The sequence below is a fragment of the Theropithecus gelada genome, chromosome 3 (assembly GCF_003255815.1).
Source record: "Theropithecus gelada isolate Dixy chromosome 3, Tgel_1.0, whole genome shotgun sequence".
NCBI lineage: Eukaryota > Metazoa > Chordata > Mammalia > Primates > Cercopithecidae > Theropithecus > Theropithecus gelada.
Window position 1 is genome coordinate 41,867,353 of NC_037670.1, and position 19,015 is coordinate 41,886,367.

At 36.0% G+C, this 19,015-nt stretch overlaps 1 protein-coding gene across 7 annotated transcripts in view; it reads right to left on the bottom strand.

Annotated features, from left to right (window-relative positions):
- NCAM2 (neural cell adhesion molecule 2) overlaps positions 1-19,015 on the bottom strand; it is a 563,771-nt gene that overhangs the window by 328,397 nt on the left and 216,359 nt on the right. For 2 of the 7 annotated variants that reach the window (XM_025380697.1, XM_025380703.1), the window contains exon 2: positions 13,834-13,983. The exons of the other annotated variants lie outside the window; for them this stretch is intronic. In XM_025380697.1, coding sequence (XP_025236482.1) covers positions 13,834-13,983 — 150 coding nt within the window. The remainder of the gene's footprint in view (positions 1-13,833; positions 13,984-19,015) is intronic. 7 annotated transcript variants of the gene reach the window in all.

Genomic DNA, 19,015 nt, shown 5'->3' on the forward strand with positions numbered 1-19,015 from the left:
GAACCTCAACCCTGAGTTGACTGACTAACAGAATCATCTGGAGAGCTTTTAAAAACAAACAAACAAAAATAATGCTTTAGGTCAACCACGAGGGATTCTGCGTTAGGGTCTGGAATGAGACTTGAATCCTGCTTTTGATGTAGTTATTTTCTTCCAACTTTTATTTTAGGTTCGGGGGGTGCATGTGCATGTTTGTTACATGATTAAATTGCGTGTCACCAGGATTTGGTGTCCAGATCCTGGCAAGGTTTCAGACAAAAGGGAACACTTACATACTGCTGGTGGGAATGTCAATGAGTTCACCCAACTGGAGAACAGTTTGGAGAATTCTCAAAGAACTTAAAACAGAACTACCACTCGACTCAGCAATCCCATTAATGGGTACAGAACCAAAGGAATATAAATCGTTCTGTCATAAATACTGCTTTTTAAAAGCCCCTTTATGATTGAAAATAGTGAAAATCTTGGGTTGAGACTCAAGCAAAATCATGTGAGTTACCTGGAAGAAGGATGAGTGACAGAGAGCATAAACTGAGTGGTGTGCACTGCTTTATTTAAATCATCTCTTGAAATTACCAGAAAGTTATTTCTTAAACCACCATCTAACTGCACCTCTCCTTGGGGATAATGACTATGTGTAAAGACTGAATTTTGAATTTCAAAAGGAAGTGATGATCTTTGCACTAAGTCAGACTATCAGACAGATTCATTTGGTTTTGTAATTGGTATTGAATACTGGAGAATTCATAAAATTAAAAAGGTACAACACAGAAGAAATTTTCATGTCTCAGTACATTTTCCTAGAGACTAACCACTAATTATCAAGAGGTTTGCTTTGTAAACAAGACAGGGAAGCACCCAGGCATTTTTTCATAGTACTGTGGGTACTTTGAGAAACAATGTTTTGGAGATTATCACAAGCAAATCTAATTCTGATAATGTTACTTAAGTTCTCAATTATTATTTCCTCAATATGGAAGTTAGAAATTTAGAGTGTCTAGTTTACATAATAATTTTCCAAGAATGAGTCTTTGTTAATATATATAACATATATATTTGATATATATAATGTAGTTTTAATAAGTGGTTAATAAAATTATATATACATATATTATTAACCACTTCTTAACATATATAGAGATACTTCTGTAACAATCGGTTGGCACATTAAAGGCACAGGCATATGTCAAAGACATTGCAGGTTAGGTTTTAGACCTCGGCAATAAAGTATGTATCACAAAACTGTGAGTCACACAAATTTTTGGTTTCCCCATTCAAATAAAAGTTATGCTGATACTATACATTAATCTATTAAGTAGACAATAGCATTTTGTTTAAAGTAAAAAGGTACATACTTTAATTAAAACATATTTTGTTGTTATAAAATGCTAACAATCATTAAACCTCAATAAGTCATATTCTTTTTACTGGTGGAGGGTTTTGCTTCAACGTTCATGGCTGCTGACTGATCAGGTAATGGTTACTGAAGATTGAGGTGGTTGTGCCAATTTCTTAAAATAAGACAACAGTAAAGATTGGTGCATCCATTGACTCTGTTTCACAAAAAAATTCTCTGTAGGATTCAATGTTTTTTTATAGCATTTTATCCACAGTAGAACTTCTTTGAAAATGAGAGTCAGTCCACTCAAAACTTGCTGCTGCTTTATCAACTGTAAGCAATATTCTAAATTCCTTGCTGCATTTCAACAATGTTCATAGCGTCTTGACCAGGTGTAGATTCCATCTGAAGAAACAACTTTCTTTGCTCATCCATAGGAAGAAACTCCTTGTTTGTTAAAGTTTTGTCATAAGATTGCAGCAATTTAGTTAAATATTTATGCTCCAATTTTACTCTAGTTCTCTTTTTATTTCCACCACATCTGAAGTTACATTCTGACTGACATTTGGAATCCCTCAAGTCATCCATGAAGGGTGGAACCAACTTATTCCAAACTCCTGTTACTGTTGACATTTTGGCTTCTTCCCATTAATTACAAATATTCTTAATGGCATGCAGAGTGGTGAATCCTTTCCAGAAAGTTTTTAATTTACTTTGCCCAGATCCATCAGAGGAATCATTAGCTATAGCCTTATAAAATGTATTGCTTTAAAAATACTTGAAAGTTGAGATTACTGCTTGATCCATGAACTGTAGAATGCATATTGTGTTAGCAGGCATGAAAACATTTATCTCCTTGTACATCTACATCGGAACTCTTGGGTGACAAGATTCACTGTGAATTAATAATCAGTAATATTTGAAAGGAATCTTTTTTCTTGTGTAGTAGGTCTCAACTGTAGGCTTAAAATATTCAGTACATCATGCTCTAAAGCTATGTGCTGTCATCCAGGTTTTGTTGGTCCATTTATATGCATAGGCAGAGGAGATTTAGCATAATTCTTAAGGGCATTAGACTTTCAAAATGGCAAATAAGCACTGGTTTCAAATTAGTCACCAGCTGCATTAGCCACCTCCTGCCCCACACCAAGAGAGACATCTGTACTTTGAAGCTTTGAAGCCAGGCATTGACTTCTCTGTAGCTCTGAAAGTCACATAGATGGTATCTCCTTCCAATAGAATGTTATTTCACCTACATTGAGAATGTGTTGTTTACTGTAGCCATCTTCATCAATGATCTTATCTGGATCTACTGGATAACTTGCTGCAGCTGCTCCATCACCACTTCCAATTTCATCTAACACTTTTATGAAGATGGCTTCTTTTTTTAAATTTCATGTGCCAACCTCTGCTAGTATCAAACTTTTCTTTTCTAGCTCCCACAGCCTTTGCAGAATTGAATAATATTAGGGTATTGCTCTGGATTAGGCAATGGTTTAAAGGAATATTACCACTGGTTTGATCTTCTAGCTAGACTAATAAAACTTTCTCTGTGTTAGCAATAAAGCTGTCTTTTCTGCTTTTCACCTAAGTGTTTAATGGAGGAACACTTTTAAGTTCCTCCAATAACGTGGCTTTTTGAAATAAGAGGATAGCTTTCAGCCTATCTTTTCACATGACTTCCTGGAAAATTTGGTGAATCACTTCTATATTCTGTTTTAAATTGAGAGACCTGTTTAACTCTTTCCTTCACTTGAACACTTAGAGACCATTGTAGGCGTGGTAATTGACCAAATTTCAATATTATTATGTGTTGGAGAATAGGGAGACCAGAGGAGAGGGAGAAAAACGAGGGAATGGCCAATGAATGAAGCAGTAGGAACGCACAACAGTTACTGAAGAATTCATCATCTCATATGAGTGCAGTTCGTGGTACCCCAAAACAATTACAATTTTATCTTCAAAGATCACTGATCACAGACCATCATAACAGATATATGAGTGAGAAAGTTTGCAGTATTGTAAGAACTACTGAAACATGACACAGAGACATGAGGTGAGTACATGATCCTGGAAAAATAACACTGACAGACTTACTCTAGGCAGGGTTGCCACAAAAGTTCAATTTGTAAAATATGAAATCTCTGTCAAGAGCAATATTAGCAAGGTGTAATAAATCAAGTTACACCTTTAGTGCCACCTGTGGCAATCGTATCAGCTCAGTATAGCAAAGTATGCTTTGTGCCCCAGTAGTTTATAAAACATGCAGAATCTAAGGCCCCACCCCAGTTTGAATCAGAATTTACATTCTAACATAATAAGAAGGTGATTCATGGGCATATTAAATTATGAAATACATAATGGTATCATTTTGAAGAATTATTGGAATGGAAATAGATTTAGGAGGTAGAGGAGAATACATGAAAGTGATGAAATAAGATGAATAGTTCATTGAAGGGACTGAACTAAATACACTCACGAATTGCTTAATGATGGAGATAACTTCTGGAAAATGTGTCCTTAGGTAATTTTATCATTGTGTGACATCACAGAATTTGCTTACACAGACCTAGATGCTATAGCATACTACAAACCTAGGCTATATAGTATAGCCTATTTCCCCTAGACTGAACACTTTTATAGCATATTACTGTACTGAATACTATAGGCAATCGTAACACAATTATAAGTATTTGTATCTTTAACATGGAACAGGTACAGTAAAACACACTACAAAAACTAAGAAAAAAATGATACAGCTGTATATGACATTTACCATGAATAGAACTTGCAGGACTAGAAGTTGCTGAGAGTGAATAAATGAGTGGTGAGTGCACGTGAAGGCCTAGAACATTACTATACACTACTGTAGACTTTATATACACTGTATACTTAGGCTACACCAATTTATTAAAAAAATTTTAATTTTTAATTATAAATTATCTTACTGTAACTTTTTTACTTTATAAAGATTTTTTTTTTAACTTTTTGACTTTTGTAGTAGCTTGAAACCCAAACACATTGTACAGCTGTACATAAATATTTTCTTTCTTCACAACCTTATTCTATAAGTTTTTTTCCTACTTTTAAAGTTCCAGGTTTAACTGTTTAATCCTTTTTGTTAAAAACTGTGATGCAAACACACACATTACCCTAGGATCAGAATTATCAATATCACTGTCTTTTACCTCCACACCGTGTCCCATTGGAAGGTCTAAGACGGCAATAACAAGCATAGAGCTTTCATCTCCTATGGTAACGGCCATCTGAAATATTTCCTGAAAGACCAGCATGAGGCTGTTTTACAGTTAACTTTTTTAAACAAGAAGAAAAGGTACACTCCAAAATAACGACAAAATTATAGTGTAGTAAATATCAAAACCTATAACAAAGACACTAATCATCATTATCAAGTACTATGCAGTATACATAAAGGTATGTGCTATGCTTTTATTGACTGGCAACACAGTAGCTTTGTTTACATCATCATCATCACAAACACATGAATAATGTGCTTTCACTATGATGTAATAAAGTCTACAATGTCACTAGGTGATAGGAAAATTTCATTCCATTCTAGTTTTATGAGATTACCATCATATACGCAGCCCATGGTTGACTAAAACATTCTCATGTGACTGTAAATGTTTTAAATTGAGTAGAAACAATGTAAGGTCTACTTTAACCAATCGGCTTTTGTATTAGTTTTCTATTTGCTGCTGAAGCAAATTATCACAACCTTGGTGGCTTTCAAGTCCAGGGGTGTCTAAGCTTTTGGCTTCCCTGAGCCACATCAGAAGAATTGTCTTGGGCCACACATAAAATACACTAACACTAATAATAGCTGATGAGTTAAAAAAAAATTGCAAAGAAAAAAAAATCTCATAACGTTTTAAGAAAGTGTATGAATTTGTGTTGGGCTGCATTCAAAGCCATCCTGGGCCGCATGTGGACCGTGGGCCATGGGTTGGGCAAGCTTGGTAAACAACACAAATCTGTAATTTGTATTTGACATATGCCAGAAGTCTGACACAAGTCTTACTGGGGTAAAATGTTTATTTATTTATTTATTTATTTATTTATTTACTTATTTTATTTTTTATTTTATTTATTTATTTTTTTGAGACAGAGTTTCACCCTCATCGCCCAGGCTGGAGTGTAATGGTGCGATCTCAGCTCACTGCAACCTCTGCCTCCCGAGTTGAAGTCACTCTCCTGCCTCGGCCTCCCAAGTAGCTGGGGTTACAGGCATGTGCCACCATGCCCAGCTAATTTTGTATTTTTAGTAGAAACAGGGTTTCACCATGTTGGCCAGGCTGGACTTGAACACCTGACCTCAGGTGATCTGCCCGCCTCGGTCTCCCAAAGTGCTGGGATTACAGGCATGAGCCACTGTGCCCAGCTTATTGGGTTAAAATTAAAGTGCCAGCAGGGTTGTGTTCCTTTCTGAAGGTTCTAGGGGAGATTTCACTTCCTTGCCTTTTCCAGGTTATAGAGGCCTCTTTCCAGTCTTCAAAGCCAGTAAAGTTGCACATCTCTGCCTTTCTTCCATAGTTATGTCTCACTCAAACTATTTTAAGGACTCCTGGGATTACATTGGACCCACCTACTTTTTATTATATAATAATCTTTCTATTTTAAGACCAGTCGATTAACAATTCTAATTCCACTGGCAACCTTAATTATTTTTTGACATATAATCACCAGTTCCAGACACATGGACATCTTTGGGGCCATTATTCTGCCTACCACAACTTTAACTATCCAGTTTGTGGCCCTCCGTATTGAACACCAAGAGAGCTTTCTGAGAGTACACTTGGTCACAAATCTCTAAAGTGAGAACTAATTCTCTTATCATTTCTATTTCGATATATGCTAGATGGAATCTGGTAACTTTACTATGCACTGGACTCTTTGAACAGCTCTTGGTTCAGCTTATAGGCCATGCTCACAAGTCCTAAGACCTACCTAACAGAATATCCTAAACGCATTTGTGCAAAGTGTTCTCTATTTTTGCCATAATAAATGGCCACACACTTAATGGCTTAAGCAACACCCATTAACTACTTCACAGTTTCTGTGAGTCAGAAGTATGGGCACAATATGGAACAGCTAGCCCTCTGCACAGGGCCGAAATCAAGGTGCTGGCAGGAATACATTCCATTCTGGAGGTTCTATGGCTATTTACAGAATTTGGTTCTATGTGGTTGTGGGGCTGAGGTTTCCATTTTCTTTCCAGCATTCAGCCTGTGGTTTCTGTCATCTTCCTAAAGTCACCTCCATCCCCTGTTTTTGGTCCCATTTTCAATGCCAGCAGATGTGGTGGCGCCTTTCTCTTACTTTGACTCCCTCCACCCTCCCCTTCTGCATCAACTCACCTCTACCATTATTTTTTGAGGCATTTATCCAGCTGATCCATTAGCTCCCTCTGCTGCTTGTAAACACTGATGTGACGACACTGGACCTACCTGGATAATCCAGGATAATCTCCCTAGTTTAAAATCAATTATGAGTTAATTAATTCTACCTTCAAAGTCCCTTCCTAGCAGTACCTAGATGCGTGTTTGATTGAATAACCGAAGTATGGGAATCTTGAGAAACCACTTTCAGAATTCACCCGACTACATGTAGAAACCATTTTTTAAGATTTTTTTTCATTTCTATAGCACCTTTCAAACTTTCACTTATGCAAGAGCCATAATTAAGTAAATCTGAGAAATAAAAACGTATACCCAAATATTAGTTAGGTACCAGTAACATATACCCAGCTAGGAATCTTTATTCTATGTTTCTAGGTCAGATGGGCTGTCTTGTACACTCTTGTTTTTGGACTTTGTGCTCTAGGGTTTGTGCACAGGCTTAGATCAGTATATGTAATTTACCTACGTATTGATTTTCCATAAGTGTTGCTTATACTGAGCAATTGCAAAGACCTGGTGGTATGGTGTGTTATGATTGTGGTCAAATATCAGATATAGAGTTTACTTCTTTCCTTCTTGTCTGACTGTCTCACATACCATGACAGCAGAAACTGGAATTTCTACCCAGATAAAAACTCCCTGGCACCCGCAGCATTTCTCCTGTGCTATGTACACCCCTTACACCTTCAGTCATTACATTGCTAGTCCTTCTAAGTTTAAAAAACAGCTTTGTTTCTTTGGGGAGTTTATGATTCTCAAAGATAATCACTTGCCCTGAGTTAACAGACAAAACTTCAACCAAGGTTCCCAAGTTACTTGCTCCAACCAGGAGACACTTGCTAAAGACTTTAGGATTATTTTTTTCTTTTAATTTGTGTCATGTAGCTCTGGCCTATTATCCAGGGTTTTCCTACCTGGACCTAAGGGAATGTGAAGCAAACTCTCTTCATATTTCCAGAGGAAAGAAATCCTCATTCAAATCCTCACCAAGGTCATGTATTGAAAGAACATGTCTACCTATCCTTGAAGCCCCCTTATTCACCATAACCAAGACTGATGAGATATAATTGATAAGCTAGAGAGAAAGACCTGGGCACGTGTGGTTCAGCCCCTGGCTAAGGACAGGACAATGCATTTGGCTATGTTCCCTAATCTTACAGTAATGCTACTGGGGCAAGCTGTAGTTTTGTATGGAGAAGTGCAACTCAGAGAGCAAGTATTAGAACACCAGATTGTGGCCACGTATCTAGGTCACGTCCTTCCAACCAGTTTTAGCAGTAAGAAAGCTAAAGTTTTGTTCTCCATCTGTCCAACTCCATGTCTATTTCTCAGTTGGTTTGTAATTCACAGGGGAAGAAAAAAATGTGATTAATTATGATCCCTCAAAACACAGCAGTACCCTACATCTGCTCTAGTTTTTAATCGACCCTTCCCCCACATACTCCATTTATTCACTGTGATTTTTCTACTTCTTCTGTTTTTTGTTGTATTTTCTTTCCCAGATGTTAGAGATTCCTCATGCCAGATAATTAAGGGTCTGGGATTTTGACTATCTGATTTTCCTGTTGCCCAGAATAGTGCCTGGAACATAGTCCAAAGCCACTAGTTATTTATTGACTATCTCTGCCCAAATTACATGTCAAAAATTGCCTTGGGCACAGTAAAACTGAGACCCAAAGTCCTGATACATAGTCTCAGGGTTTTGAAAGAACAGGTCTAGCTTTCCTTGAAGCTCCTTAAACAGTGCGTATTTTGGTTATAAAAGAATATTTTATCAGCATTCAAATTCAGCTCATATTAATATTAAATTTTAGCTCTCTTCTTACCGTACTATTTATATATTTTCCCATCCAAGTGGAAAGAGGCAGGAAAAGGAGTTAAACAATATTGTTTCTTTTCTGTTCATGAAAAGAATCTTCATCAAACATCTTACAACATATACACATAAACACAGGCATGCATGCATGTACACGCGCACACACACACACACATACACACGCTACTCTGTTTATTTTATTTTTATTTTTTTGAAACGGAATCTTTGCTGTTTCCTAGGCTGTAGTGCAGTGGCATGATCTCGGCTCACTGAAATCTTTGCCTCTCAGGATCAAGCGATTCTCCTACCTCAACCTACTGAGTAGCTGGGATTACAGGCCTGCACCACCACCCCTTGCTAATTTTGCTTTTGTTTTTGTTTTTGTAAGTAGAGGTGAGGTTTCACCATGTTGTCCAGGCTGGTCTTGAACACCTGACCTCAAGAGATTTGCCCACCTTGGCCTCCAAAGTGCTGGGATTACAGGCACACATATACTCTTGAAGAGACTGAAAACATGTATGAACTCTATTTATTAGAGCAACGTTTAAGAATTATTAGTTTAGTAGAGTTTCTGTGTTAAAAATGATCTTTATATGTATTCTTTGAATACCTCAACAATGCTGCTCTCACATGAGTACATCTCTATGACTGTGTTCCATGCAGCATTGCCAAAATCATGGTATTCTGAAAGGTTCTGATACAGTATGCTTTCCTCTTTGCATAATGATGAGCACATGCATACACCGATAATTTTATGCACATAACTTCACTAGTCATGCAGCATCTGGATCAGCTCCCAATACTGCACCATATTTCCATTATCACGATTGTTTAAGGCTTTGATCATCACAAATAAAATGATCAGTAAAACTTCAGTACCAGCCTCTGACCTTCAATATTTCACGTCCCTCAATGTATTCAAAAGACTTCTAAAATCAGCGTATTTCCAGGATTATATCACTCCACTTGCCAAGAGTTTCTTTTAGTACTACTTTAAGCTGAAATTAATTATATCAGAGTTTAAGTCCTTCTAATAAGACAATGCTAATTTCCTTTTCATTTTTGTTACATATTTGAGGCAGTAATAATTCTGTTCAACCATATATACACGTATATATACACTATATTAGATACACATATATACATATATGTATTACATATATGTGTATATATATAGTGTATATATACACATACATATAGAATATATATACATATATACACACACACACCATATATATATTCCCCCGGTACCCAGAGCAGTGTCTAGCACATAGTCAAAACACACTAGTTATTTATTGACTATCTCTGCCCAAATTACATGTCAAATATATTTGAGGGTCTAAAACTTGATTGTAAGTAGTTCTTCCTTATAATGCCTTGTCCTGATAGCACATTCTGTATTTTCTCAAGAAACACCACTTAGGAGTTCCTAAAGACAATTACTGGGATTGGTAAGAAGAAATCAAGTTTCAAGGCATTGCAGCTAATTGGCCAATTATCCTGGCACCCATATTACATATGTGACCCTACTCAAATTAAGTTTTCACTAAGCTTTGCAAAATATAGTAAGTGCGTCTCCGAAATGATATATCATGGAAAGAATAATGGAGCTAGCTATTTAGAAATACTGACATTACTAAAGAATGCAGAAAATGGGTAATTACCATGCTTATTTCAACAATCTCAATCTATAAACATTTTTCATAAAATTCTTTACTTGGAAAGACTGTAATTCTCAAAAATTGGAAAGCTACACAAAAATAAGTGGAAAGCACAAAATACACCCACACATCACCATGAGCTCCACTTCCTACACATCTTTAGTATGAGTGAAATTCATTCAGAGAAGCAAGGAATATAAACATTTAGAATGTAGTTTTGTTATGCCTTGCCAGGTTGAGCTTAAAGTAGAAGTTGGTGTTCAGGTACTGTCCTCCAAAATGAATCACAAAGGTTTCAAGGAAAAAATGTGTACTTTGTGTCAACCGTCAAAATGTGGTTGTCAAATATTCAGTTCAGTTGGTCTGAGCTGATCAAAAGGTCTATGATCGGAAGGCCTGGAACGTCCTCCAATCACCCCTAAATACTCTGTGTATGTTTACATTAGGCAGGTTTTATTTTATAAGAGATATCAAAGAGCAGATTATGTACTTCTTCATAAGTACTTGGAGTATAACTTGTTATTTTATGTTTTCAGTTGATGCTATATCCATATGTTAATATAACATTAAAACACAATGGGCAGCCATGTTCCTATAAAACCTGAATACTAACAGAATGGTTTTCAAATGGGCCTGAGTCTTTGGAGAACTGTAGAGAGAAGAACAGGATTCCTTTTAGGTGTAAAGGGCATACGGATGCTGTAATGTGACACATCTCTAAAGCATTATTCCTAATAGCATCTACTCAGCACTTTTATCTTGAAAATTCTTGATAAAGTACGCATTACTCAGAATTTGGGCAATGTAGTTTCCCAGTATATTGGTAAGAGATCACGAACTCTATATCATATGTTAAATAACTTAACAGTATTATAATGCTATTCATAAATCTGTTTAATATTGGGAATCATCTATCAAGAACTGTGTCTTTAGCTCCAAAATAATTTAAACTCTAGTTTAACCTTTAGTCAACGGTTGCCCCCTTAGAACTTAGTATGAACGTTAGAAGTTAAATATACCACCCATTTCATTCCCATTAGAAAAATGCTCACCTTTCTATTTGCTACAGCTGGTATGAATGAATCTAGCAAATCTAAATGTCATTTTAGGTCATCAATTAAAAAGTAAAAAAGAAGATGAGTCATCATTCCTTATAGATTAACAGGCAACTAAATATCATTAATTCATTCATACATTCACTCATTTGAGGGACAACTAGTTAGTGATCTATGTTTTAAAAGCACAGATAGGCTGGGCACAGTGGCTCATGCCTGTAATCCCAGCACTTTGGGTGGCTGAGGCGGGCGTATCACAAGGTCAGGAGATCGAGACTATCCTGGCTAACCATCCTGGCTAACCCAGTGAAACCCCGTCTCTACTAAAAATACAAAAAAATTAGCCGGACGTGGTGGCGGCGCCTGTAGTCCCAGCTACTCGGGAGGCTGAGGCAGGAGAATGGCGTGAACCCGGGAGGCGGAGCGTGCAGGGAGCCGAGATCGCGCCACTGCACTCCAGCCTGGGTGACAGAGCGAGACTCTGTCTCAAAAAAAAAAAAAAAAAAACACAGATAATTGCAGATTCACATACAAATGTAAGTAATGTAGAGATACCTCATGTACATTTTGTCCAATTCCTCCAGTGGTAATATTTTGCAAAACTATAGTATTGCAACCATGATATCTTCACTGATATGCCCACCTCTCTTAGCTTTCCCCAGGTTTACCTGTATTCATTTGTATGTGTGTATAGGTGTGGGTATTAATCTCTCTACAGTTTTATCATCTGTACATCTTTGCATGTCTACCACAACAGTCACAGGCATGACACCAAACATTGCCAACATCACAAGGCTCTCTCTCATCTTGCCATTTTGTCCTCACACTCATTTCCTTCTCACTTGCCCTTCGGATGTCGCTAACCATTGACAACCAATAATCTCTTCTTCATCCCATAAATTTTACCATCTCATACATTTTAGATAAGTAGAATTATATAATATACAACTTTTTTGAATTGGCTTTTTTCATTCCGCATAATTCCTTGAAAATTCGTCCGAATTGTTGCAAGTTTAGTTTATTACTTTTTATTACTAATATTCGGTGATACGTATTTTCTACAATTTATTTAACCATTCACCTCTTGAAGGACATATGGGTTGATTCCAGTTTTTGGCTATTACAAATAAAGCTGCTATGGACATTTACGTAGAGTTTTTGTGTGAGTGTATGCTATCATTTCTCTAGGATACACACCCAAGCATGAAATCGTTGAGATATACGGGTATTTGTACATTTAGTTTTATAAGAAACTTCCAAACAGATTTCACAAGTGGCTGTACTATTTTACATTCCCATCACCAATGTACAATAGATCCAGATTTTCCAAATCTTTGCCAGTAGTTGAGGTAAAGAATTGGGAATCAGGGTTAACAGGACTTAACAAGTTCCTATCCTCAGGAGCGTATCGTCAAGCCAGGCCAGTGGACAGTATATTTCTACTATAGGAGATAAGGAACAAGGGAAGTCAATATTCCGTGAGAGAAAAAAAGGACAGGGACATGTAGAAAGAAGCAATGACCACAGCATAGAGCAAACTAACAGCACTTCAATGTTGGACCAAGCTGTTCTTCTGGAAAATGTGTGCCCTGTTTTTTTGTTGTTGTTGTTGTTGTTTTTGTTGTTGTTGTTGTTGCTGTTGTTTGCTTTGTTTTTCCTGCAGCATGTATTCCATATTTCAGTATACTTAGCCTAGTTATTTTCTGTAACCAAATGTAATAATAAAATAATCCCCACTAACACATTAGGTGGTTAAAAAGTGCAACTGCGGTTTATGGTACTGAAACTAAGGCTATTTCCAGAAACACATCGAACATGCTAAGGATTCTGGGGTCAGATTTGAATTGGACTACAGTCCTGGCTCTTAGCATATGTAAGTCATCTACGGTCATGGCTAGGATTAAATAAAGTGTGTGTATAAATGAATTATCACAATTCCTGGTAAATACCACAGTATTTTGTTTCTCCTCATAAAAATAATTTGCTGGAAGTCAGACATGCTTTTGTTAAGCAAGAAGTTTCTGTGCTTTTTAGAGGAAAGGGCTCAAGAACTGCTAAGTTCGTATTCGGGGAGGAGATGGTGTTGACCTTGGAACTGAATCCTAATAAAGGTATAATTTAAAAAATAGTATTAATGTGTAGGTTTATTTAGTACTGAGTTTAAGATTGTTAAAATGTATTTAGCAATCTATGAAATAAACAGCTGGTGGAAACACTTGATAATACTAATCCGTTCGTGTGTGTGTGTGTGTGTGTGTGTGTGTGTGTTTGGGGAGAGTATTAGTAAACTCCTGTACTTCTCCTATATGGAAGCTACCTTGGCATCCAGCCTAGTGGTTTCTCCCATTTCCCACCCTCCCAACTCTCTCCCTCCTCTGCCTTACCCCACACCACTGGTAATTTATCAAAGTATCCCTTTGAACCACAACACATTCTCCCTCTAGGGGAGTTCTAGTAAATAAGATGTTCTCCACCTCATTGCCTTTTAATGACATTTTGACATTCCTTATAGATTACAGGCCTGGGCAACGGTCCAGCTGACCTGTCCTATAATAAGTCTCTGGTTGCCCTTCTTCAAGATAAAGTGCTTCATTGTATTTCCAGTCAACAAAGAGGTCCTGCCTGTTGTGATAATCAAGGTAAACTTGTCCTCCTGAATCAGATCTCACCATCGTGGTACTCTTAAATAACTCTGAAAGAAGAAATTGTTCTTGAAGTCTCTTATACTCCTTAAGTTTTTAATTACTTGTACTTTATGAAGAATTCTTACAGTAAATATGTCATGGAGTGTGCTGGTGCTCTTAAATATCTCAGTATTTTGAAAATCGTTAAATAAATTAATTCATCAACTTATAGAATCTAGGTGATTCAAGTGTTTTCCGGTTATGAACCTCAAATGATCAGGTAGTTTAGAATTATTTCCATTTGTAAATAAACACTGCATTTTAACCTTTTACGTTTTCAATCTATTGCCTAAGTTCAGTAAGTACAAAAGAGTCAATATTTAGCAATGGATACGGTCTTGCCAAATTAACCCATTTTTCTAATAAAATGTCTTAATGTAACTTGTATTTGATTAGAGATAAGAGAAAACAATATATTGCACATTCAAGTTTGATCTCTCAATGCACTTCCATTATTTCATGGCATGAAAAGCAATTGTTTATTTTCTGTGTCCTCCTCTAAGACACATTATGGAGTATGAGCTCTTGACTTCCACAATGGAAGGTTGGCCAGTCCTTCCAATCCCATACTAATCCTCAGATATGGCTAAGAAATTCTAAGTAGGTGCTTTGGACAGGTTTTCCAGGATATTTTAGTCCCAATGTCTTGACATAATGCTATGTTGCTGTCTTTGGGGGTTGAGGGGAAAGCAATAATATGGCAAGTATCATTTTTGGGGAACATCGCAAGACTCGGCTAGTGTCTGCCACTGTTTCTTCTCCTCAGTTTTCTGAGGGACACTACTCAGCCCTTGTATATTTTATCTTATGTGTAGAACACACATATTATTTCAATTTTTTAACACAGAGCAGAATCAGAGTTTTTATAATAGCAGACTCCAAAAGAGTAGAATTTTATAACAGACAACCTCTGCAATAACCCAGACCTTTGTTGATGGATCCATTTCCATGACTAGCTGCAAGCTCCCTGTCCTTTTCCCATCCTGCCTCATGTGACCAGGACAAGCTCCCACCCATACCAGATGTCTCCCTATACTTTAAAACCCAAGCTAGGCTGGACATTGTGGCTCACACCTGTAATCCCATTACTTTGGGAGGCCAAGGAATTTGAGACTGGAAAACATAGCAAGACCCAGTCTTCATGAAAAATAAATAAATAAAAATAAATTAACTGGGCATTTTGTGGTACATCTACATTCCCAGCTATCTGGGAAGCTGAGACAGGAGGATTACTTGAGTCTAGAAGTTCGGGGCTGCGGTGAGCTGTGATCGTGCCACTGCACTCCAGCCTGGGTGACAGAGCAAGACTCATCTCAGAAGTAAATAAATAAAACCCAAGCCAAATCCATTATCAACCCTAGAAATGGCAATAAATTCCTGACCCTAGCCTAGCGACCATTAGCATTTCATGTTCTCAAAGTTATCTCTTAATAGGATGCTGAGAGTGGGGAATGTCAAGGTGTCGATAAAGCAATCACATTAAAGTACAAAATCAATATATTTCACAGATTCAGAATTATTTTTACATGAAATCACAGCATACATGAGGCATCAATGTGCCAGTCTAGGTTAAAAAAATGATCCTGTTCAACCCCTGCCTATTAAGGATACAAATCTTATAGCCCAATGTCAACTAGGTTTACATTATTGAACATAGAACAAAGAAAAAGAAAAAATATTTATAACAGTAAGCAGATCATTTTAGGTTGAATCTAAAAACTTACTGAGTATTATATAAAATGATGCAATGAGAAAAATTATATTGAGAGTTTTCATAATTAAATTGTAACTTATTTTTATATGGTTATTTTAGCCTATAAGCTAAGCAGATACAGGGAGAAAATGTCAAAGGTTTTTTTTTTTTTTTTTCTTAAGGTCTCCTCTACAATAATCTCCACAAAAGTAGTTCCACCTTTCAAGTTTTCACAGTTTTAGAATCAGAATCTGATATCATCAAATAAACCGACTGAATAAAAGCTAAAACTTACAACCATGTATATTTTACCATAAAGAAGCTAAAATAAAAAGATGCTGTCTTTTACCCAAGGTCATCCTAACAGTGAAAACAAGAAATAAAATTATGACATTTAGTAGATGGCAGCCCACTTGGGCTCTAAATATTACAAAGTCTTCTAACTGGTATTAATATTACAACAGAGACATCAATTCCTCCCTCCCCTGCTGCCTAGTACAGATTGGATTTTATTAGTCTAAAGACATTTAAATGGTTTGAAGTGATAATTAAAACATACTTTTAATATGTTCTATTTTATTCATTGTCAGTTGACTCAAGGTCATACATCATTGTCCATTGTTACATTCCACAATTTAAACATTTTTATTGTAATTTGTACCTTGGAAATATTTATAGCTTAGTATATTTTCAATATATCTTGGAAAATTCTTTCTAGCAACTGATTATAAATAACTTCAAAGGGGCTTACGATCTAACACAACATTTCAATTAAGTTGGTTACTCAAGTTCACAGACACAAAAATTTAATAATGTATTAAACAGTTATTTAATAATTCATAGGCATAGTTTTGCTTATTTAAGTTGGAAGAATGACAGTCATACCTGTTTTACAGAACCCATTAAAAAGCACAATTAGGTCAATGTTTCAGAGCTTCTGTTTAATTCTTCTTGACAAGGCATATGAAAAGGAAGAGACTAAAGCATCTGTATTGCCCTGATAATATGCAGTTTACATTCAACTATAATATTTAGTGTTCAGCCAATTTTTATGCATATGAGTTATTTTACTATTTGGGGAGGGGAGTGTCTTCCTGTATTTAAAGTTTTAGTTTTCTTTCCTCACATACTCTCAGTCTCCTATTGATTGGCCGGTCCTCATGCCATCCTGGAACAGGTATTTGGAATGGGTACCTGAATCAGTCTACATAACCCATAGCTCAAGTTTGCGCTTGCAGGTCAGAGATTTTTATAAGCTGTCAATAATTTTGTGTCCTGTTCCCAACAGTCAGGATCTTATTAAATTATCTGTGGGAAAGCACACCTTACACCTTCGTTCAAGTAGTTTACACTCTTGTTTTGTTCTCTTGTGTTACAGGCACAGTCTTGATTCCTTGCTTGGCATGACAGATTCAAGCACAGTGTCTTTAATTCCCATTGACTATTCAAGTTCCATCTCTCAATACCCGCCCTAGTGGTAGATCACAGGATAATTGTGCAGATATACAGACCAATAAAAACATCCAAGATAGATAACATTCTGCTTCTTCCTAAGTGCCACAAATTACCAATGTACACATTCTTTCCCACTCTTTAAATTAAACCTCTAGTACGCTAAACCTTTTCCCAATTAATAAGACAAATTTTATTTCAACATAACAATATTCTGATTAATCTGTGTTAAATGCTGTATGCGTGCAAACAATTATGACTACATAATTGATAAGGTGTCTTGTACTGCACCTCCATTTTATTTTAACACTCAATAATAATCACGATGTCTATAGTTTAATTTTTTTATTTTCTAAAATAAATGTGAAAATTCTTAAAGATGTGAATGGATGTGGTTTTGGCTTGTTGAGATACTGATAAATACCTTGTATAGTCTACAGAAAAGGATATTGGCAATCTCTTCATCCATGTGCAAATTATTTGCTTATAATTTTAATAAAACATAATTTAATATCTATAATAATCTGATTTCACTGTAAATGTTATAGATACCAGACCAAGAAGCACTTTATATTATTCCATTGGGTTCCTGTTGAATACATGTGTCATGTGTGCATTCATCCTTTAATTAATAAGGCTTACAAAAATAGTTACATTTTCTCCAATTTCTATACCAAAGAACTAAGGTACAAATTTAAGATATCCTACATTCCTAATTGTGATAAATTTGAAAAAGTTATAAAACATGTAGTTTTATGTCGCAGAAGCATATAACAACACTTGTAACTTAAAGCCATTAAAAAAAAATCAGTTCCCTAGGCCTAGTTCTTAAAGCTTGTTTTGCCCCATGAATTTAATGTGGGTGGTGTTTCTGATGCCATTAAATGTTCAAATCCAGTAAGACTATGTGATATTTCAACATGCCAACGAGTCTTTCTTCAAGGTCACAGCAGCATCATGGATTATAATTAGTTTAGAATAATTAGGTGAATCCACTTTTATATCCTTCCATATACAACTAATTTAAATAAGTTTTTGAATGCTGTTCGATTAGTTAAATGATAACAGAAGTTTTCAAGAGCTTTCACAACTTTATGTTGTAAAAAATCTGTCCTACACAAGGTGTAATAGTGAATTTATTATTATAAAGTAAGAATTTATAACTTTGATATGAAATTTAATGTATTACAAATGAAAACAACAAAATGCAAGTTAACCATCATTCTATCACCCACACCCTACTCTGAATACTCTTCATTCATTTAACTAACATTTGCTAATCACCTTTGATGTCCTAAAAAGCATAGTATGTATTTTAGAAGACATGAAATTGAATAAGTTGCTGAGAGTACTGCTACAAGCTGAATGTCTGGGTCCCCTTAAATGCCATATATTGACACCTAATCACCAATGTAATAGTTTCAGGAGTTGGACTTTTGGGAACTAATTAAGTTACGAGGGCAAAGCTTTCATGAATGGGATTAGAACTCTTATATGATAAGCCACAGAGAGCTACCTTGCCCATTCTACCATGTGAGTACACCGCTAAAAGCTGCCATTTGTGAAACAGGAGGCTGATCCTCACCAGAAACCAAATCTGCTGACACCTTAATCTTGGACTTTTCAGCTTCCACAACTGTGTGAAATACATCTCTGCTATTTATAGGCTACCTCAGTCTATGGTATTTTGTTATAGCTGCTGAATAGGGTAAGAAAATCACTCTTAACATTTCTTAAAAGTTTAAAGTTTTTCTTAAAAAAATTAAAGATCCTGGATATTTCTTCTAAGTAGTCAAATATACAAATGCAAGTAATGTACAGTGTTAATTGCATTTCCTTGTTTTCCATTTCAAATGAAAACAAGTGTAGGCTTTATAATGCATCACCAGTTATTA